General features: G+C 41.9%; 1 protein-coding gene across 1 annotated transcript; it reads right to left on the bottom strand.

Moving 5' to 3' along the window:
• Nucleotides 1–597: 597 nt before the first annotated feature.
• Nucleotides 598–7,472, bottom strand: slitrk4 (SLIT and NTRK-like family, member 4). Its single transcript, XM_085418960.1, has 2 exons — nucleotides 6,091–7,472; nucleotides 598–5,312 (listed from the first exon to the last, which is right to left on the bottom strand). Exon 2 carries the CDS (start codon nucleotides 5,268–5,270, stop codon nucleotides 2,733–2,735), a length of 2,538 nt encoding a protein of 845 aa, XP_085275086.1. The 5' UTR covers nucleotides 5,271–5,312; nucleotides 6,091–7,472; the 3' UTR covers nucleotides 598–2,732.
• Between the last annotated feature and the right edge of the window lie 16,041 nt (nucleotides 7,473–23,513).

Below are 23,513 nucleotides of genomic sequence, written 5' to 3'. Positions count from 1 at the left end.
CAGAGGGAACTTTGACACCTGCCAAAAAAACCAAAAAGTCAGGTGTTCTCTCAGAAACCTGCCTTAAAAGCTGAAAGGACAGAAAAAGTTGGGGATGTTTGGGACAAAATATTTTGCGATCTAAATAGGAAAAACCAGCACATGTGCATATTTGTATGAAGTTTTCCACGCTGGAGACTTTATTTTGGCTTGGTTTTAGTTGCTTAAACTGTTCCCTTGAAAAGCACAAACTGGTTCATGGCCTTCGGGGTAAAAAACAAGACTTTCCCAAGTTGCAGAGGCAGTTTTCTAAGCAACTAAACAATTATATATTATGCTTGAAGGGCAGCCAGTGTTTGTACACGAACAAAACAAGAACAGCGTTCTGTCAGCTTTAGTTTGTCCAACACTGAGCTGTCAGACGCTGCACCGTGTGCTGTGAAAGGAAAAAATGCTAATGGAAGGGTTTGCAGAAGCTTGAAAGTTAAGCAGCCTCGAAGAACGACGAGGATGTACGAGCTTAAAAGAAATAGGGGGGACACGGTGCAAAGAGGTGCTGATTTTAATACCTTGATTTCAACATGATTATACATGAGAAAATTAACCAATATACAGGAGATTTATGACTGATAGAAAATTGTATTTATTATACTTTTCAAGATACATTCTATTCATTTGTAATGTCAATAAACACTCATAATTTTAACTTAACAATACTTTTTAAATAAGGACCGGATAGAGTTAAGTTGAATAAAGAATTTTGAAATAGAACTTGTCCTGACAATATCATCTCAAACTAAATAAATTAAAAACAAAACGGAGACTGAGCTAATATTGCACATGGTTGTTTTTCCGATACGGTTCGGCCCAGATCCGACAATTTAGAGCCTCGATCGGTTTGCCCTCGCTTTCCCTCCCTTTTTCCTCCCAGGTCCAACAATTCCAGAAGCATATCGAGTTTAATGCACATTTATTTTGGTTGCATAATGTTAATAAGAAACCTTTTACAAGATACTGTGGGAGATATAAGAATAAGGAAACTGCTGGAAACGTCACAGACTCTATCAGGCCTCTTGCTCATCGTGCGACACAAGAAAAAGGAAACATCACAGATCACATTTCACAACCTTTCATCCGGCAGGCGCTCCTCAGCAGACCGAGAGAAACAGAAACCCTTGAATCGACTGAATTAGCTCAGATGCAGCACACTATCAAGTCCTTTCCACTCTTTGCGTATTATTCTTCTTAAATAATACCAATAACTCTTTAAATAACCCTGCATAGAAAAATAAATTAACTATGTTGTTAAATTTTCATTCTTTTTCTACGAATTGAGAGCTGACAGGGAGGCGGGTCACCGATTGAATTATATTAGCGGTTTGTTGGACAATCTGGCAATGAAGTCTCTTGATGTTGATGATGCTCCGTCGTACAGTATGAGTGTGTGTGTGTCTTTCTTTGTAATTTACAAACCAGTCCCACAGATACAAATAATGTAAGACTTACAAAATAAATTCCAGGTTACGCTTACATGGCAAGCAGCTTTGTAATTTCTTTTTTTTTCTTTTTTTCCTTTTTTTAATCATTGGGTTTTGTTTTGTTTTTTCTTTTCATTTTTCAGAAACGTCCTCTGACAGTGTATGTGCCATTAGATTTCACCCAAAACATACAGTTACTGTAAGTAGGAATTTTTAAAGAGAAACACAACTCCATTCAGAAGACACTATATTTAACATGGCTCTTTACACAAAGAAAACAAGTCATGAAATCATTCCCCCAAAAGAGTTTTGCGGTGCCTCCAATTCCCACGAATGGAAAACGGGAGCTGTTTAGCCTCCCGGCAAAGAGCAGGTGTACTGCTACTGCTGTGTAATCCACACAAGATGGCAGAGAGTCTGCAGCCAACTCCGGAGAGCATCCACAAGATCAAATAGATATCCCAGCAACACAAAAAAGGTCAAATAAAAACAAAATAAAATAGAATAAAGCAAAGTAGCATCCATTGAGTCACTGATTCTGTTAATCTCATCCCAGTAGAAGGAGACATGATTCGTTCCAGAGCAAAAAGAACAACCAGCGCTCCCTCTTTTTCTTTTTTTAAAAAACGGGCTGAAGCCAGCGAGGTATATTCTCAAGCACTGTTTCAAGACCCTTTGATTTGGTTGGAAAAAAATACAGTAAAAGAAAAAGAACAACAACAAGAACAACAAAAAAATACGAAGAAGATAAGTACCCATTTCAGTAGCAGCAAAAGATACTATGTCTGGTTGCTTTTTTAAGGGTGTCCTATGGTAAGTTTGCAGGATTCGTACGTGTGAGTGGCTGATAATCCAGAAGGTCTTTTACTGTGAAATACATCCACGCTTATTCTACTAATAGCCTTGTAGTGTGGAGCCATTTTGTCCATCTCTGCAGTGGTCATTAAGGATTTCCAGAAGGCACTTTTTTTGCTTTGTGTGTGTGTGTGTCTGTGTGTGTGTGTGCGTGTATGTGTGTAGGTGTATGTGTATATGTGTGTGTGTGTGTGTGTGTGTGTGTGTGTGTGTGTGTGTGTGTGTGTGTGTGTGTGTGTGTGGCTGCAGAGAGGGAAATGAAGGCAGAGGGTGAGAGATCTGAAGGTTTGAATGACGTGTGTGTGTCTCGAGAGGACAAAGAGCCAGAGAAATGTGTTCGGCTGTCTGTCTGCCTGCATGTTGCTGACTTCATACTGTAGAAGTGTGTGTAATCAATGCACAGATCAAACACAACAGTCCCTACATTTTACTCAGTGCAGTCTGCTCCTCGAGCACCTGCAGGTAATCAGGTGTTCCTTGGAGCTTGGCTTTCAGCTCGTAATACTCACTTTTCCTCTGCTCCACTACGATCTTACTGTGGTTCCCGCCTATCAGCGACGACTTCTTCATCTTTTTATCCAGCGTTTTCTCTGGGTAGCGGATTTCATATCCGCCCATCCCTATACTGTTGAAATCTCTTTTGCTGTCCAGGAAGTTGTGGATGAACATGCTTGGCTCTCGGTTGGGGAGAAACTCCTCGAGTTCGTCAATGGTGCTGAGGCGTTTGTTGCGCTCCAGAGTGGAAAGCATGTCTTTCTCCTTGTCTGCGCTGTTCCGCAGGATGATCTTCTGCCTCTGCGAGTCTGCAAATTTGAAGCCGGCATCCAAGTCTGAGGAGCGACCGATCCCACAGGTGTGGCTCTTGCCGATGTGCTCGATAGTCTGAGGGATGAAGGTCTCGCCTCCCAAGTCATCGCCGGGGATAGAACCTTTTTTGCCGGATTTGTGGCTGTGGCGGCGAAGCTGCAAAGACATTGAGCCGCACTCCTGGTTCCCCAGCCCCTCCTGCCTGCCCACCGGTTTTTTATTCCGCCTCAGGACAAAGACTAAAAGGCAAAAGGCCACAAACACAGTCAGGATCAGCACTACGAGGATGCTAAGGATCATAATTGAAAGAGGCACGGGCCCTCCCGGTGGTGCTTTGCCAACTCCAGCAGGCGACACTGATGTCAAAACAGGGGTGGCGCCAGTCTGAATAAAGGGCGGCCTCGCCATCCGAGGACACAGGATCTCATTTTTTAAGAGGCGCAGTTCAATGTTGGCGAACTGCACAGGGGAGGCACATTTCACCTCTTTGGCAGCCACTCCATCACTCAGCTTCTGCAGCCAGAGTTTGAGGGCAACCAGATCGCACGAGCACTCCCACGGGTTCCCTTCCAGGTCTATTTGGGTCAGTGACCTCAGCTGGTCCAAGACACCGCTCACTGGCAGGGTCATGAAGTGGTTGTTTTTCAGATTGAGTCTGGCTAATGGGATCCCCGCAAACACATAAGCAGGAAGACTCCGCAGAACGTTGTTGTTGAGATACAGGAGTTGAAGGTTTGGCATGGAATCAAACGTACCTGCTAAGATTTCCTTTATGGCATTGTATTCCAAATATAAGTACTGCAGGTTTGTGAGGCCCAAAAACATCTCTGGGTGCAACTGTTCAAGCATGTTTCCGTTTAAGTACAGTCTCCTCAGGTTAGTGAGGTTAGCAAACACACCTTTCTGGACTGTGACAATCTGATTGCTGCCAAGATGCAGCAGATCTAAGCCCTCAAAACCTTGGAAATCACTCGGATTGATGTCACGGATGTAATTCCCACTCAGGTGAAGCTTCTTGGCATTTGGGGGTTTGGGAACGAGATCAGCTAGATTTTTAATATTCCTCTCCTGACAGCTGACGCTAATGCCAAAGTCAGAAGGGTGGGCTTTGCAGCTGCAGGGCTGTGGACACAACTGAAAGGAAACAATCTGGTTATTCCTTCCAGCCACAATCCCATTGCCATAAAACTTTGATGAGTCTGTGGTTTTTGGCGTTTTCGTGGCTATGGGAGCCACAGTACTTGGGGGCGTTTTGGAGGGCTGTGCAGGTGGCATCCTAACATCAAATTCACTTCCTGTTCCCATGGGACAAAGCTCCTGTTTGTTGGTTTCTTTCAGGAGCCTCCCGTACAAGTCACTTGGCGTTTCACATATGGCCTCGCCAATAAAAATATTATAGGGCATGTTTTCAAGCCACGCTTTGAGAGGTGCTAGGTCACAGGTACAGTTCCAGGGGTTGTCGTCCAGCTGCAGCTCTACAATGCGTCCAATGTGCTCCAGAACACCCAAATAGGGAAGTTTCTGGATCCTGTTGCCCCTTATATCCAGATGTGTGAGTGAGGCAAAGCGAAATATGTTGTCGGGGAGTGCCTGTATGAGGTTGTCATTCAGGATCAGCACTTTGAGTTTGTGCAGTTTGTTAAAGGCTCCCTTCTCAATGTATTGTATTAAGTTGTAGTCAGCCTGAAGGTATTCCAAGTTTTCTATGCCTAAGAAAGTGTCCGCACGCAGCACCTTTAACTCGTTGCTGTTCAGATGCAGCTGTTTCAACGCACTCATCCCCATGAAGGCCCCACCTTCAATGTTCTGCAGTTTATTGTTCCCCAGGTGCAGCGAGACAGCGTGGGTGAAGTTGAGGAAAGAGTTTGGGTAGAGTATGATCAGAAAGTTGTTCTGGAAGTTAAGGTGGTAGAGGGACGAGGCCGGAGGGATGAGCTGTGTGGGTCGATAGACGGTGATCTCCTCGCAGTTGACGTACAGCACGTTTTCCACCGACATGCAGGAGCAGGCGACGCAGGTCTCGGCCAGCAAGTCCGGGGCGGACGGGTCTGCCATCGGGGGTCCGTTCGACATTGAGGGGGAGGAGAGGGAGGAGGCGAGAGAGCCGGAGATAGAAGAAGAAAAGGCTGCCAGCAGGAGTACGAGCAGCATTTCGCCGGTTAGAAATCCTCCCCCAGAAAACCATTTAGTAACCTTTGGAAAGAAAAAGAAAAGAGAGACAGGCGCATGCACAAACATCCACACACGCAGGCGTACATACATGCACACAAAACCAGATATGCACACGCACACACACACACACACACACACACACACACACACACACACACACACACACACCATCAAAATTCATATTTGAGATTGACTGCATTGCAATTTTAATATTTAACTCGATTTATATTTAAAGTACAAAAAAGAAAACATTACTCTCACTGTATGAAATAAATTCTAGCCACGATGCTAATAATGCACATTTGCAATGATCCCACTATTTCATCAGAATCTATGAACTGCGTATCTCTGTTACTGACACACAGTCATGCCTCCAAATCCTGGATAGCCTGAAATGTTGGATGGAGGTTATTCAGTACTGCAGGAAAAAGTAGCACATGCTCTGGACTTACCCAAACCCCTGAAATACTGCACGTCTATGCATCTTATTCTGACACCCAAAGCAAGACGCAGACATCAGCACAACTCTGTTTTGTGCCTCTCAGATTCAACATAATCAAAGTCAAATGGCTGCAGTTCCCTTTTCTAGGGGAGGTCTAATTTGGAGCCAGCACCTCCAATACCAGCGAATAGCACCAGCAAAGAGAAGAAAAAGAATTGGGACTGTGCCCATTACTGACACACTGAGAGGGGTTTAAGCTGCACCCATTTATAGCAGCTGTGACACAAGAAGAAATTCCACATGACGAAATCTGAGAGATCTTTTTTATGGGACTGAATTTAAATAAATTGGACTTACCCAAAGCTGTGGTGGTGATGAATGCGGCTCCCTCTGGAGACACGGGGCAGCATTGGTGAGACATGGATGGAGCCGTGCAAACAGTCTGCCCAGCAGAAGCCGACAGTTATAGGGGCGCAACAAGGTGTCCCCCCAGTCCTCTATAGCTCCATGTAGGGAGCCGAGCAAACCGGAGAGGTGGAGGTGCGAGGCGGAGATGGAGAAACAGAGGAGGGAGAGGAGGAGAGGCGAAGAAGGAGGGAGGTCCGATTTCACCCGATGCGCCTCTTACTGACGGGCTCCTCTTGCTTGGAAAAATCTCCCCGCTGCTCGTTCGGTCCCCAAAGTGGCCGTACTACCTCCATGGGAAAACGTTCATTTGGGTGCAGGGGAGATAGAGAGGGAGTGGGGGAAAGGTAGAAGAAGGTAGAAAGAGGGGAAATAGAAAGAGGGGGTGGGGGGTGGGGGGAGGCAGATAGCTTTCAGAGATCTTCACGGCGCGTCCGGCGACTCCAAGGCGTGAAAAGGGGCGCAAGGCGGACACCAGTACGGTGGAATAAGTCCATCATTCTTGGAGTTTTTATTTAAAGGCGGGGAACTGATCGAGAGAAAGAGGAGTAGCAATGAGTAGAAAATGGGGAGGGAGAGGGGATGATGATGATGATGGCCAGCACTGTGCGTCTGGCTACAGCTCGGCTGAGCAACCCTCCGAAGGGCCAATGAATAAATACTGGTTCGTTTCCAGCGAAGTTGCGCACGGGGATAAAGCTCCAGAGGGCAGAAGCGGCCAAAATGCCCCCATCAGGTTGCTTTTGTCACGAGGTTATTCTCCATCCGTGCAGCGCTAATCCCTCCACCCCCCAAAAAACTGTTGGTGGTTCTCTTCACTTTGTTTGCAGTCGAATGGAGAAGAGATTATTTCAGTCTCATCCAAGTGGGAGGGAATCAGTTCTTATGCTTTTTTGTTTGTTTCTTTCCCCCTGTAATAAAGAAGAAGAATATTGAAGCTCCTTTCCGAGAACAAAAGGAGGAAGAAAGAAAAACGGAGAGAAACCAGAGAGACGAGTGAGGACAAGAGAAACCGGTGCGTAAAAATGAATAATGCAGTTATTCAGCCTTTAGTCCGCTGTGGTGCAAGTGAGGCGCTCGAAAGTCCGCACATTCGCTCTTTCATAGGTCCAAAGAAGGGAAGGGAGAAAAAAAGAATCAAAATGGACTTGATAATTTTTTAAGTAATCCTCTCTTTGGGAAAAACACAAAAAATATCCAGGTGGAATAAATGGCAGAGGAGGGGGGAGGGGTGTCACACCGGAGAAAAGCAAGCTAGTGTTTCTCTCCCTCCTGTAAAGACAGAACAGTATCCGTGTCAGGCGCATAAGTATGCTGGCTCCTTCTGCAGCCGCATTCACGGAGCTTCCCACACGACTAAAAAGAGGAGAATGCAGAGATGGAGAGGGAGGGAGGAGGGAGAGGGAGAGAGAGAGAGAGGGAGGGAGGAGGAGGAGGAGGAGGAGGAGGGGGGCTCGCTCACATAGACCGAAAAGAGAAAAAAGATACTCCAGACCTTGAACCAGATCCATTAGGGTGAGCGAACACTGCAACAGCTGCATTTGCTCAATATTTACGAGCAGATTCAGATTTTTTGTTTTATTATTTTTCTATTCTTAAATGTAATAAAAGGAGGCTTCACCTGTTTTTATTTCCTACCCTGTGTGAGCTCGTGGGGTGGGGGGGGGGGAGGGGGGGTCAAGATCAAAGCGCTGATGGAGACGGAGGAAGGGAGTGTGCGCGCATGCGGGTGGACTTGGCGCCGTTAAGAAAATAAAAGCAGCACTGCGAAAGAGTCACAGCGGGCCGGACCTGCGCAACACGGACCGAGCGCGTCCCCGAGGTCCGTGTGGAGAGAGAGAGAGAGAGAGAGAGGGGGATGTGTGTGTGCTTAAAACCCGGCACGGGAGCGCGCCTGTGAGCAGCATTTTAAACAGGAGGGAGAGAAAGCGAGCGAGAGAGGGACATGGGGTTATTATTCAGGAGCGCTGCAGTCAGGCGGGCTGGAAGAGAGACAAAAACGGAGATGGTGATGGAGAATCAGTCAGTCAGGAGCTCAAGTTTATTGTGCATGTTTGTGGGAGAACATGGAAGAAGGAGCTCGATGAAGCAGATTAGAGGAGGACACAAGAGGAGGTAAGTTAGCCCCCTCCTTATACAGATACATTTTTATACATTCTTGCTATTATTATTCTTCTATCTATCTTATCATGAGTCCTGGCTCCTCAGCTGACACTGGAGGGGGAGTCCAACCTGAAACCTGACAGCGTTTGGGCTCACCGGAAGCCTCACCTCTGGTTTCCTCTTGCAACAGGTGGCGAGGCCAGGTGACGCACAAATAAAAGCAGGCCGAAGAAAGGGAAGCCGGGAAGTCTGGATGTGAGCCCGTCTGCACGGCAGCAGAGGCTAACAACAGTTTACATTTAAGGTTGATGATGATGAAGCAGTAAATTCAACATGCAGTCATTATACTATCACATCCATGCACACAGGCAGGTACAGAGATTTCCTTCCTGTCTGACTGTACAGCACCATAACACTGAACAACTCTAGTATTATTTTGTTGCTTTGTTTGTGTCATTTTGCACTGAAGTGCATTTTATAATGTCACATCTGCAATGGCTGGAAATGCCCAGCTCTTACATTCATCCTCTCCACACTGACTGGGTGGATGAGCCTGTGTGCATTTGGGATAATTAATAATCGCTACAGCAAAGCCAAGAACAAAATCATTGCATCATATTTCAAACACCAAAGAGATGCTGGGTCACTGTGTCAGGCTTTGTCAAAGAAGAATTAGAAAAAATTAAAATATTATATAGATAATATATAATAATATAATAAGCCAGTAATCACATATCCCAGTAGATTTGGGTTAAAGATTCTGAGAACACAGGCCTCAGCAGGTTATATACTAACCCCCACTGTATATGTATGAGATTTTTTTTGATTAAATATAAAGATCATTTTTTGTTCGACCTGTATGTCAACTTCTTAACATCGACCAGGTCTAAGACGACCGGTGTAGGGTCAGGCTTTCATCCTAAACATGTCAAGTAAGCATATTTTCAGAAATTAGAAGCTGTTATCTTTTTACATAAAGTTTCCCCCGTGTATTTCTGCATTGCAGTTTCCTTAAAATAGCATGGTTGTTGTCCAGACTCTAACCCTGACACGTTGCAAGGTAAAAGGCGATCTAATTTTGTAATCCATATTTTTCTTAAGCATTTTAAAAAATACTGCATCCATTTCATGCTTGACAGAGATATGATGATGAACAACACTTACTGGTAAAGAGATTAGGCAAAGTGAGGTAACTGTAATGGCTGAGCCGTCTCAGTCCTTTGATAGATCAAACGGAAGTCATCATTTCTCATTTTTATACGGAGCAAACACAAAACAAACAAACAACATAAACCACAATAATCTATATAAGATGGAGTTTTTACAAGCATCCCCAAAAGGCAAATTAAGCACCCCTCATCAGTGTGTGCGCATTACTCTGTGTGTATGAGTGTGCTGATATTTGACAGTGTTGGACATGTTCCTACACTGGCTGTGAGTGGCCTGAGGGAAGCAGGCCTACTAGAAAATGAGCCAGACAGTTGGCAAACCCCCTGCTTCCGTCTCAGCTGTCGGTTGGTAGTCTGGCCATGTGGGCCGAAACGCTGCTTCCTGTGTCCAAACACCAGAGAAGCCCTGACTCCGCTGTGCTCTAATCCCATTTCAGGAATTAACATAAAGCGTCCTAATATGTCTTTTAAAGGATTCACATGTGCTATTGTTTTTGTCTCTCACAGCCACTGCTGCTGCTGCTTTCCTCTGCTGCAGGTCTTATTTTTTTTTTACTTTTTGATGTGTCGCCCTCATCTGGACGTAAAGGTAACTGCACCCCAGTCATGAAGCAGTCCAGTAATGCTGCTCAGGTAAGGCCTGCTCACTTTCCCTTATTGAAATAATGAGCATTAATGATGGCACACGCTCTGATTAGTGTGCCATAAAATTCATTTTGATGCAGATCTAATATGAGAAAAAAGTACATTTCCTCTCTTTTGTCTCATACTAGACTCATGAGAGTTTCACAGCATTTCATTTATATTTATATAGTGCAAATTCATAATTCACAGTCACCTCAAGGTGCTTTGTATTGTAAAGGTCTACAATAGAAAAAGCAAACAAACCCCAACAATCACATGACCCCTATACGAGCAAGCGCTTGGCAACAGTGGGAAGGAAAAACTCCCTTTTAACAGGAGGACAGAACCAGGCTCACAGAGGGAGGGGCCATCCTCCACAACCCACTGGGGCTAAAGGAGGGAGAGACAAACTGTAGGAGAGAGAGAGAGTTTGACATTTGCTAATGATTAAATACAGTAGTGGTGTATAAACACACAGAGTGAAAAGAGATGGATGAAGAAGAAACATTATCGCATGTTCTAGTCTCATTGTACCAAAACTAAAGCAGGATTCAGGGTCATCTGATCCAGCCTTGAATATACGTTTTATCAAAAAGAAAACTTTTACATCTAATCTTAAAAGTAGAGAACGTGTCTGCAGTCCTGCATATTTCTTTAATGTGTGCTTTGAAGGACATATCTTGATCAAAAATGCTCCAAGAGTCCTCACAGTGTTACTGAAGACCAAACCAACACTGTCTAAAGAATCTTGTTAGACATCATGTGTCAAAGATTATTTTAGGACCAAACACAGTAATACTGTGACAGGTCATCCAGGCCTTTATGTGTTCACAACATGACTCTATCATCTGTCTTCGTGGATAAATAAAGCTGTAATATCTACACGGCAATGCACACGTATGCAGTGTTTTCTAATAACATTGCCTAAAGGAAGGTTTACTTTAAAAAGTTCTGGTCCCATCACAGAACCAACTCAGGGACTAATGTTTGTGTTTCGAGAGCACTCCCTGTTTACGAGCACAAATTGGACTCTGGCAGACAAATATGACTCCAACATGGTTACTTTAACACCCACAGTATGTTCTGACCTCTGTAGTAAAGTATAGTGGTTAGCAGGTGTAACAGTCCACTGTCAGAGGCCAGAAGAGCATCATCCAGAAGTGCTGCCTCTGTACTAAGATAAGCCTTTATTAGTCCCACACGTGGGAAATTGTTTGCAGAAAGTACAACTGTACTATGGAATGCAGTGAGTACTATCAAAGTACTATCAAAGTACTATGATGTACTCTATGTCTTGACAGATACACTTTACAAAATCGTTTCTCATCAAATGATCAGTAAACTGTTTGACAGCTATTCTTTCATGAACTTTTGATAATCAGGCAGGTTAATAGTTGGTCTGTGATTAGTTGATAAAGCTTGATCAGGATGATATTCAGCGATTGCACTGTTAGGACAGTTTTTATTCTACAGTATGTGAATTTTCAGCATTGGTAGACCACGTGTTTCCTCTGCTGTGTTGTGTACTTTCTCATTTTTAAATCTTACCACTGTGCATTACTTTCTTTTTCTTTTGCTAATAATACAGAATGTAGAGCATCTGAAGAGTTTTTCCTTTGATATACAACATCAGTAAGATATATAAAAAGATATTCAGTGTAACTAGAAACATGTGGTACCAAACCAGTAGAAGATACAAAGTTCACTGGATTACACAGGAACCCTTTTTTTACTTTGGTGATCCACCAAAAATTCATTTTCACACACAAAAATAAAAGTTTTCGGTGAGTTGCAGTTTTTTCTGATTATTTGTAGTGTTTTGGGTGTTCATAAGCTGTTCTATGGTCTTCAGCAATGAGAAAAATGTCAGAAACTGGTGAAAAGGAACAAAAGCAGGTGAGAAGTAAAGCATCAGCACATTAGAAATAAAGGTCTGCATTTGATTTATTTTTGTAAGTAATATCGCAAAACTATGTTTAAAATGAGATTAAATTACTGAAAAAAGGCCTTTATGCAGAACAGACCATATATGGTAAATGGCCTGCATTTGTATAGCGCTTTACTCAGTCCCTAAGGACCCCAAAGCGCTTTACACTACATTCAGTCATCCACCCATTCACACACTGGTGACGGCAAGCTACATTGTAGCCACAGCTGCCCTGGGGCGCACTGACAGAGGCGAAGCTGCCGGACACTGGCGCTACCGACCACCACCAGTAGGCAAACACAGGGTTTGTATCTTGCCAAAGGATATTTGGCATACGCTAGGAGGCAGCCTGGGATCGAACCACCGATCTTCTGGTTAGTGGCTGACCTGCTCTGCCACCTGAGCTACAGCCACCCTACCCATATATAATTACATATTTTGTTACAATTAAAATGACATATAATTAGTGATGCATTAACATGAACATCACTGTATCAGATACATGTTGTGATTTTTATGCATGTGCATTCTTATCCATATCCTTAATTTAGACTATATTAAACTAAAGCAATGAAATGATTGTAAAATAAACAAGTCTTTGAATGTTTCCATCTGTAACGTGTTTTTATCTATTACATATCTTGTTTTTTGGGTCATCGCCTGATCCTTACTCATTTTTACAGATGTATGTTTAAAAGAAAAAAACATGAAATGTTTTACTTGTTAACAAATGAAAAGAGCCTCAACCATTCCTTCAAATATGGAAATCTTAACAAAACAATAATAAAAACATTAGTAATAAAAGCTTTCATTTTTTTGCAGCTATTATTCTTTTGGGTTTCTTCATATATATTTTATTTAATTTTAATAGTGCAAATAGCATAACTATGGAATTTCAGACATTTCAGGCTTTAGTGCCGTGATTTCCCAACGGAAACGTGTACGTCAGGAGAAATAGTAACAAAGGGATAAAACAATATAAACGGCAGAAAACGAGTTTACACATGAGGAAAAGCTAAAAATCTGCAGGTTGTTTTTTAAAACATATTATTAATAATATTTAAAAATGATTAAGATCACTAACCAGAACACTTATCTGATGAGTTTTTCCAGCTGCATGATGGACATGTCAGGCATTTGTTTCCTGACATATCACAACCACTTAGTGCTGCTGGATTTCTTTCCAGAGCGTTCAGCACATGCTGCGGAAAATGTAAATCAGTCTCTATTTGAAAAGCTGGAAAGTTAAAGAGCAGGATGGGGAGTCATGAGAATGGAGGGGCCTTTATACTCACTTCAAAATCAGCACTAATCACAGGAGCATGTTCACACTGATGCCTCAGTAGTCACCTCTGATTATTGGCCATTACTGAGCGCGGTTTGATCCGAGGCTAAACATGGCACAATGCTGCTACCCAAAGTTAAAATGCACCTTTGCTGATGTGTGGGGAGTGTGGGGTTGGTGGTGAAGGTGGTGAGGAACCAGACAGGGTGCCAGTGACCTGGTGGATGAAGATGGTAACATCCACCTCTTTTTTCTTTTTTACAGAAAGTTCTGAAAGCTTTTAAGATGAATCATTTGTACTCTGCAAGTTTCTGAAAAGATTCAGCATGTGGCAAAAACAGGGAAAGAAAAAACATCCTTTACTAAACATTCCTATTCCTAAACTGAGCTAAAGTCCTAAAGCATGAGTAAAAAAAACCAAAACACAATCTGTACTGTATATATAAAATATAATATTATAATAATAAATATCATAGAGGACAAACTGTATACAGCCACTGGGAATGCCCGGCTCGCCCAACTGAAGGCTTTATTTCGAGTTGCCAAAAATGAAAACCCAAAATAAAAACTCCTGCAGCTGGTGAGCTTATTTATAGATCCTGTTGTATCCATTACAGAGTTTAAGAAACAGGATTGTTTTTTTCTGTTTAGCTATGAAGGCAGATTTATAATTGGAATGGCAGGTAATGTCCTATTTTATCATTTCATCTAAAAACATTTCAGTAGCATCATAATAACAGTAGGATAACATGTTGATAATTAAATGAAAAAGTTATCTGGGTGATTTTAGGCTGAAGTTTATGTGACAGAAAAGAAAAACTGTTCTGGAGAAAAAAGATGTAAGCTGGAAATGTGACTGGATGAGGCGATACAGCCTTGTGTTTGTACAGCAGACTCCCATCAGCCAATAAATATGACATCATACAGTCCACGTACCAAAGATAGAGGTCATGACCTGCACTGGACATCACGTCTTGTACATCACATATGAACACAGATCTCCACCCAGTGACACCCTGTGATATATATCATCACAGCTCTTTTGGGCTACAAAATACCTCTTATAGCTCAGAGGTTTGGTTACATCTGTTATGAGGTTTGAAGCGAGGCCAGAGAGGTGGGTAAGAAGGGTTACAGCAGATTTAAGCCCACGAGTCGCTCCATCACGACTGTCCTCCATTTCTCTTCCTGCCTGTCTAGTCTTTGGCTAAAGTAGCCCTGGTCAAAGCAGATAGAAGGCAAAGTCAAAGCATTCATAATTTAAGCCACGGGAACGTTGCTGCTTTTCTCATTTCTGTATACATGTGCTGTTGTCCTTGCATTGGTCAGTGACTCTGTTGACAGTGCTGCACAGTGTTGTTGCTATAATACCTCGAATACCAAATACTAGAATTTCTAATTCAATATTAACATTTGTTTTTCCATTGGATTGTTGACAATTTGTGTTGAACATCCTACAAACCTCGTGTGTATTTGCAACTCAAGTTGACTTTCTTCTGAAGCATGTGGCTTCTGTGCAAAATGAATATAGCTCGATCATATCTGGTGATTATTTTGTCCTTCAGAGCTGAAAGATCTACTTTGAAATATATTTGGACTCTAGTCCTTATAAACAACAAACTAGGAAGTGAAATGATGAAAAACAATATGCAATTCTATGCCACAGAATAAAGTTTATAGACTACATGATTCATACATTATAAATGAAAATCATTCAGACGCATTTTGAGAACTTTCAGATCACGATTGATTTAAAAAGCAGTTAGAAAGATTTTATCAGCAGCAGAGTGTCAAACAACAATAACTGACTATGTACATCTTTAGTGTTAATAGCCCTTCATTTAGCAACAAGCATCGTGACATGAAGTACACCACTGTTTGTGTCACAGAGAGCTTCACAGAGCAATGAGCTGCTGAAACTGTGCTCAGTAACAACCAACCAGCGTAAATGACTGAAAAGGAAAAAAAAATGACACTTTCTTTAGGCTATCATTTCAAGGTTCTGCACTCAGCATGTGAGCCAGTCGTGATTCAGTCCAAAGCTCATCTCCCGCATCCACAGAGACACAAAGAAACAGACAGAGGTTAATTGGGCTCAGATGCACCTCCGTGTCCCGATAGGCTCGGCCTGCTGCTCAGCTAACAATCAGTCCAGGCCCCAGTTTCCACATGAAGACACAGAAGCTTTGTTCACATGTGCACTGATACTGGGTCACAGTCTGGTTCATACATACCTACAGTTTTATTGGACTAATCAGCAAATAGCCCTTCTGACTGGAGGGGGGTTCAGGTTTGTACCATCTGCATGTGGAGGATTTTAAAAATGCTAACATCTGTTACAAGATCGCAGGTTACTGATTAAACCTGTATTATTGTTTCTGCACTCTGTTTAAGATCAGTACCTCGAGCAAGTGATAGAAAACCAGTGCTACAGAGTCACAGTGTTACTGGTTTAAAAGGAGCGTTTTGATTTTGTCATAAATGATAAAAGTCTACTCTACTACTTTCTCCTTTTTTGCGAACTATTGCAATAAACATCTAACAGTGAAATAACACAGTTGGAGTCTCTCCTGAATCCAGCTTGCAACGGCAAAACTCTTCTTTCTATGCTTCATAACCACCTCACTGTTATTGACACATGCAATGGTTAATAATCTGAATTTTTGCATTGCTATGCGATGTATGTTGGTAAACAGGCAGACGCTGTAGGAATATGATGTAAACTGCAGGGAACATGAGATTATTATGTACTCGCTTGTTTAAACACACCACCCAGCAAGATGCTTACAGCCATGAGGCATCGTTAGGCATGATGAGTCATAGTGTCAGAAGCCTCGGTGGCTGTTCAAAATGATTATATTAAACAGCATCATATACCCGTAAGAAAACCTACATTAAAACACACCTATTAACACATCCAATTTCATATTAACAAAGACGGATTCAGGAGTTAACAGATTTTGTCTTACTTGCTAGGTTAACAAAAAATTGGATTTAAAGGTCCACTTTGTAAATGTTGTCAGTGGACTGCAGCGCTTTTGATTTTAGTTCTCTTGTGGTGTCAATTATTTGTAGATCTTCAAGACGTTCTTTGATCCAAAGCCCCGAAAGTCTTGACAGCTCCTTCCTCACCGTGAAAAACTTCCAAAACACTTTCAACCACATCCCAAAGCCTTCATCTGGAGTCGAGGATGACTCTAGTAACTCTTGTATGCAGAAATGAAACGCTCACTGTCTCTATTATATAAATGTTATAAAGCGTGGCCACTTCCATCCATCCACTTGTGCTTATCCAATTTTAGGGTCAGGGGAGGCTGAAGCCTATCCCAGCTGTCACAGCGCTCGAGGCAGGGTACACCCTGAACTGCATGTCTTTGGACTGCATCGGCAGAACCCACGACGTCCACACAGAAACACCTCAAACCTCCATGCTGTGAGGTAACAGTGCTGGCCACCACACCACTGTCTCCTGCCCACTTCAAGGCATGCTCAAATGTACACAACATGTCAGCTGTAAAGAAAACAGCCCATCAATCAGCACTGAAACGCACCTATTACAGACTTAAGCTGTGAATTAAGATTCAAAGCGAAGCGCAGCTTTCCATGTTACCTACACAAGCAGGCTGAGTGACAGTGTTCAACACTCGACTTCATAAATTGTTTTAAAATCTTTTTGTCTCTTCCCTCCCTGCGTTCCTGCCACTCTTCCCTCTTTGCTTCAGTGTCTTTTGATATGCTAAGGAGCACGCTATTTATAAATCATTGTGAGAGGAAACATAGTAGGTTAGGGGACAAATAACAAATGCTCCATGTCTGCTGAGAGGAGGAGAGGGATACAAAGAAAGAGGAGAGAGTTTGAGGAAGCAGAGAGGGGGAGCTCCCTGTGAGGCATGTCAGCCAGGTTGAATAGATGTACATATCATTATCTTTCCTGGGGACACAGCAGTAATGATATCAGGCAGAGTAAAGGTGGGAAGGAAAGAAAGCAGCCTTTGCATACTGACGCTGTGAGCCAATGAGCATGGCCAGTAAGTTTGATGGTGCTGCTGGATTTGGTGGTCAGAGTATAATTACAAAAAACAACAACAACAAACAAACAAACATATTTAAATTGTTACATTTCCTTTTTTTTATTTTGGGGGAAATGTCTAAATGTAGTTTCAAAGCTTTCCATTAGTTTTTATTTCTATGAAGCTATAAAAAAATACAAGCAAAAGAAATGTGTGAATAGTGGAAAGGCTGGAAAAACAAAACATGTGCTTCTGGTACACACAGCATCAGACAAAAACAAAATCATATCTTCCTACAAAAAGTTGCTGAAACTGGTTCAGCCTTTTCTGCAATGCTAAGTCTAATTAAGCTCCTTACGTACTTCTTACTGGTTTGGTGTTACGGACCACTAACAAGTATTCTGCCTAATAAAGCTGCACATTTATGGATCCGTCTGTTGAACCCAAATTTCATGTGTCTGGTGAAAAAACAACATGCACCGGCTACTCCGACATGCACTGTTAATGAGCGTTTAAGCTACTTTAAATGACATCATAGCGTCCAGTACAGGTCACACTGCTAATCTTCTGTTTAAGTTTAATTGGACCATTGCTCCATGAAATATCTCTGCAGTCACTGCAGTCAATATCTCTGCAGTCACTGCAGCATTTGGCACTATTATTGACACGCCGCCAGTTTATGATGATGCTTTAGCCTATACAGTTTCACACATTGCCCTTTAACTTCCACAGGGACTGAGGCGTGAATGGTGACGCTCTGTGTTTATAATAAATTCAGTATGGCATAAATGTTTATGTTGCTGATGCCCCAAATGCATAAATACTGTATCTGCATAAATTATTTCTTTGTAGCGTTTAGTGGCACCTGGCAAGATTCTATTCAATTCAATTCAATTTTATTTATATAGCGCCAAATCACAACAAAAGTTGCCTCAAGGTGCTTCATGATACAGAGAAAAACCCAATAATCATATGACCCCCTATGAGCAAGCACTTTGGCGACAGTGGGAAGGAAAAACTCCCTTTTAACAGGAAGAAACCTCCGGCAGAACCAGGCTCAGGGAGGGGCGGCCATCTGCTGCGACCGGTTGGGGTGAGAGAAGGAAGACAGGATAAAGACATGCTGTGGAAGAGAGACAGAGATTAATAACAGATATGATTCAATGCAGAGAGGTCTATTAACACATAGTGAGTGAGAAAGGTGACTGGAAAGGAAAAACTCAGTGCATCATGGGAATCCCCCGGCAGCCTACGTCTATTGCAGCATAACTAAGGGAGGATTCAGGGTCACCTGGTCCAGCCCTATCTGCTTTAGCAAAAAGGAAAGTTTTAAGCCTAATCTTGAAAGTAGAGATAGTGTCTGTCTCCTGAATCCAAACTGGAAGCTGGTTCCACAGAAGAGGGGCCTGAAAACTGAAGGCTCTCCCTCCCATTCTACTTTTAAATACTCTAGGAACAACAAGTAAGCCTGCAATGCAAGAGCGAAGTGCTCTAATAGGGTGATGTGGTGCTACAAGGTCATTAAGATAAGATGGGGCCTGATTATTTAAGACCTTGTATGTGAGGAGCAGGATTTTGAATTCAATTCTGGATTTAACAGGAAGCCAATGAAGGGAAGCCAAAACAGGAGAAATATGCTCTCTCTTTCTAGTCCCTGTCAGGACTCTTGCTGCAGCATTTTGGATTAGCTGAAGGCTTTTCAGTGAGTTTTTTGGACATCCTGATAATAATGAATTACAGTAGTCCAGCCTGGAAGTAATAAATGCATGAACTAGTTTTTCAGCGTCACTCTGAGACAGGATATTTCTAATTTTAGAGATGTTGCGCAAATGGAAGAACGCAGTCTTACATATTTGTTTAATATGTGTGTTGAAGGACATGTCCTGGTCAAAAATGACTCCAAGGTTCCTCACAGCGTTACTGGAGGCCAAGGTAATGCCATCCAGGGTAAGAATCTGGTTAGATATCATATTTTTAAGATTTTCAGGGCCGAGTACAATAACCTCAGTTTGATCTGAATTAAGAAGCAGAAAGTTAGCGGCCATCCAGGTCTTTACGTCTTTAAGACATTCCTGCAGTTTAACTAATTGGTGTGTGTTATCTGGCTTCATGGACAGATAGAGCTGGGTGTCATCAGCATAGCAGTGAAAATGTATGCTATGTCTTCTAATGATGCTGCCTAAGGGAAGCATGTATAATGTAAACAGAATTGGTCCTAGCACTGAACCCTGTGGAACTCCATAATTAACCTCAGTGTGTGAAGAGGACTCTCCATTTACATGCACAAATTGGAGTCTATTAGATAGATATGATACAAACCACTGCAGTGCAGTACCTGTAATACCTACAGCATGTTCTAATCGCTCTAATAGGATATTATGGTCGACAGTATCAAATGCTGCACTAAGGTCTAGCAGGACAAGCACAGAGATAAGTCCACTGTCAGAGGCCATAAGAAGATCATTTGTAACCTTCACTAAAGCTGTTTCTGTGCTGTGATGAGCTCTGAAACCTGACTGAAACTCTTCAAATAAGTCATTCCTCTGCAGATGATCAGTTAGCTGTTTGACAACTACTCTTTCAAGGATTTTTGATATGAAAGGAAGGTTGGAGATTAACCTATAATTAGCTAAGACAGCTGTGTCTAGAGATGCTTTTTGATTAAAGGTTTAACTACAGCTAGCTTGATGGCCTGTGGTACATAGCCGATTATTAGAGATAGGTTGATCATATCTAAGATCGAAGAATTAATTAATGGCAGGACTTCTTTGAGCAGTTTTGTAGGAAATGGGTCTAAAAGACACGTTGATGGTTTGGAGGAAGTAATTATTGAAGTTAACTCAGAAAGATCAATTGGAGAAAAAGAGTCTAACTTAACATCAATGGTACTAAGAGTAGCTGTAGATAATATTACATCTGTGGGAGGATTATTGGTAATTTTTTCTCTAATGATTAAAATTTTATTTGTAAAGAAGTTCATGAAGTCATTACTAGTTAACGTTAAAGGGATGGTTGGCTCAATAGAGCTCTGACTGTTTGTCAGCCTGGCTACAGTGCTGAAGAGAAACCTGGGGTTGTTCTTATTTCCTTCAATCAGTGACGAATAGTAAGATGTTCTGGCTTTGCGGAGGGCTTTCTTATAAAGCAACAAACTATTTCTCCAGGCTAAACGATGATCCACTAAATTTGTGACACGCCATTTCCTCTCCAGATTACGAGTCATCTGCTTTAGGGTACGTGTTTGAGAATTATACCACGGAGTCAGGTACTTCTGATTAGAGACCTTAGTTTTCACAGGAGTTACAGTATCCAGAGTCGTACGTAGTGAGGAGGTAAAATTGTTAACAACATAATCGACCTCTGTTGGGGTAGCGTTCAGATAGCTGCTCTGCTCTATGTTGGTACAGGGCATTGAAGATGATAACGGTGGGTGGATTATATTCTTAAACTTAGTTACAGCGCTTTCAGAAAGACATCTACTGTGATAAAGTCTACTCTCCACTGCTGTGTAATCAATTATTGTAAATGTAAATGTTATCAGGAAATGATCAGACAGGAGAGGGTTTTCAGGAAACACTGTTAGATGTTCAGTTTCTATGCCATATGTTAAAACAAGATCTAAAGTGTGATTAAAGTGGTGGGTGGGTTCTTGTACATTTTGAGAGAAGCCAATTGAGTCTAATAACAGATTAAATGCCATGTTGAGGCTGTCATTTTTAGCATCTACATGGATGTTAAAATCACCCACAATAATTATTTTATCTGAGCTCAGAACTAAATCAGATAAAAAGTCTGAGAAATCAGACAGAAACTCTGTGTAAGGCCCAGGTGGACGATAGATGATAACAAGTAAGACTGGTTTCTGAGTTTCACAGCTGGGGTGGACAATGTTAAGCATCAGGCTTTCAAATAAATTAAAAGTCTGTCTTGGTCTTTCATTAACTAATAGGCTGGTGTGAAAAATTGCTGCCACACCGCCCCCTCGGCCTGTGCTTCGAGATTTCTGAATGACTCGGGGGTGTTGATTCATTTAAACTAACATAATCATCCTGCTGCAACCAGGTTTCTGTAAGGCAGAGTAAATCGATTTGTTGATCAATTATTAAGTCATGTACTAACAGAGACTTGGAGGAGAGAGACCTAATATTTAATAATCCACATTTCACTGTTTTACTCTTTGGTTCAGATGTGGAAATTGTATTGTTCTTTCTTTGTAATTGTTTATGTTTAAGTTGTTTGTTGCTGGTTTTTTGTTTGTTTTTTGTCTGTTTGGGAGCTGACACAGTCTCTATGGAGATGGGTTTTTGGGGGGTAGCAGGAGGAGAGAAGCTGCAGAGCGGCGTGTAAGACTGCAACTCTGCTTCCTGGTCCCAACTCTAGATAGTCATATTTTGGGGGGTTTAATAAATTTGTCCATATTTCTAGAAATGAGAGCTGCTCCATCCAAAGTGGGATGGATGCCATCTCTCCAAACAAGACCAGGTTTCCTCCAGAAGGTTTGCCAATTATCTATGAAGCCCACATCGTTTCTGGGACACCACTCAGACAGCCAGCAATTTAAGGAGAACATGCGGCTAAACATGTCACTCCTGGTCTGATTGGGGAGGGGACCAGAGAAAACTACAGAGTCCGACATTGTTTTGGCAAAGTTACACACCGATTCAATATTGATTTTAGTGACCTCCGATTGGCGTAACCGGGTGTCATTACTGCCGACGTGCATTCTGGCAGACAAAAGTTAAAAATATTAAAGTTATGCAAGACCTGGAAACAACAACATGAGCAAAGTAACCCTCCTCTCTTATTGAATACATGCATTCACGCTGGCAGCATCGTCATTACTCTAACTGCTCTAAGCTACAAACCTACAGTCCAATGGTCACCTGGTGAAGGTTAAGGCCATTGCTCCTGTATGATTTCAACACGCTGAAACTGAGAGGGGAAAAAACCCAAATTCAACAGTTTCTGACGGATACTCATTTTATGTCATTTTAAATATTCCTGGATTTTTTTGACTGACAGATAGCCTCTGGGAAGTGAAGTGGGGAACCTGTGCACCAGTAAATGGAAAGCTTATTAGACACGGACATTACTCAAGAAAAAAAGAAGAAGCAGAAATTCAAAAATTCCTTTTGCAACTGAAAGTAATGAAACGTGTGTTCTCCAACAGAGCTGGAGAAAGAAAGGGGGAAAAGTTCATTTTTGGACGAGAAGAACAAGCAGTACAGAATCATTTGCCATGTATCAGTGTGCTTAGTGTGTAAGTCTAGACAAACTACAGCTTCAGCCATAAAAAACAATGTAATTGAAATAAAAGCAGTAAATGATCGTGACTATTAGTTGTGTTGCCCTTGAGGGTACAGCAAAGTGATGCTGAATGGCAGAAAATACAGAGAGCAAGCCACTGTGTACAAGTGCAATATTCACATTGGAAGGGAAAAGTCCTTTTCTTCTCTTTTATTGATTTTTGAATCCAAGCAATTCACAAAAGAAGATGAGGCCACATGAAAGATATGACTGTATGGGATTTTCTGTTACGATTTAAGCAGTATGTAATGATTTTACAACTGAAAGGAGATGCAATTTTTGACCTAAGATGTCTACTACAGCCTGCAGACGCACAATTCAAAGGTAATTTTGTGGGTTTTTTGTTTCTATTGTTGAGGGTAGAGGAGACAAAGTGACAGTTTAAATAAGCAATAAAAAGGAGCCATTTGAGGGAGCTTCTAATCTCCTAGTCTATAGCATTTTCTCTTAACTTCCACTGCAGGGGCATCACGTGTTTGGGCAGCATTAAACAGCCTGCAGCTTCAAACTAAATACGACTGTTTTTCTGATTAACACCAATTTACATTTGCTCTCAAATATCATGCAGGGACTCACAAGCCCAGTCTTTGGGTGCTAACCCAGCATCTGATGATTAACTGTCTTCAACTGGGACTCTTCAACAATCTTCTTTTCTGATGAAGATCCCGACCGTCACAGTTTTTGTACACATAACACGCAGTAATGTTGTGATTTTAAACTACAGACCCTGCCACATGCTTTCTGTTCCCTACATCTCTGAACATTTTTAAAGACAAACCAAACATTACAGAGAAATACACACACCGATTCTCTATTCAAATTATTACAATTATTTTGTAGCCTATAACATTAGCTAATGTTAGGAAGAATACAACATAACATTGATCGCACTGTGTAACAAAACATAAAGAGACTTAATTTACAAACGTCAAACGAAGTGTAGAGAGAAG

This window comes from Rhamphochromis longiceps, linkage group LG2 (genome assembly GCF_057381845.1).
Source record: "Rhamphochromis longiceps isolate RC_006_pf linkage group LG2, R_longiceps_female_GT1.1, whole genome shotgun sequence".
In the NCBI taxonomy this organism is placed as follows: Eukaryota; Metazoa; Chordata; class Actinopteri; order Cichliformes; family Cichlidae; genus Rhamphochromis; species Rhamphochromis longiceps.
The sequence above is the reverse complement of the archived record's forward strand: the minus strand, read 5'-3'. Positions and strand labels throughout refer to the sequence as shown.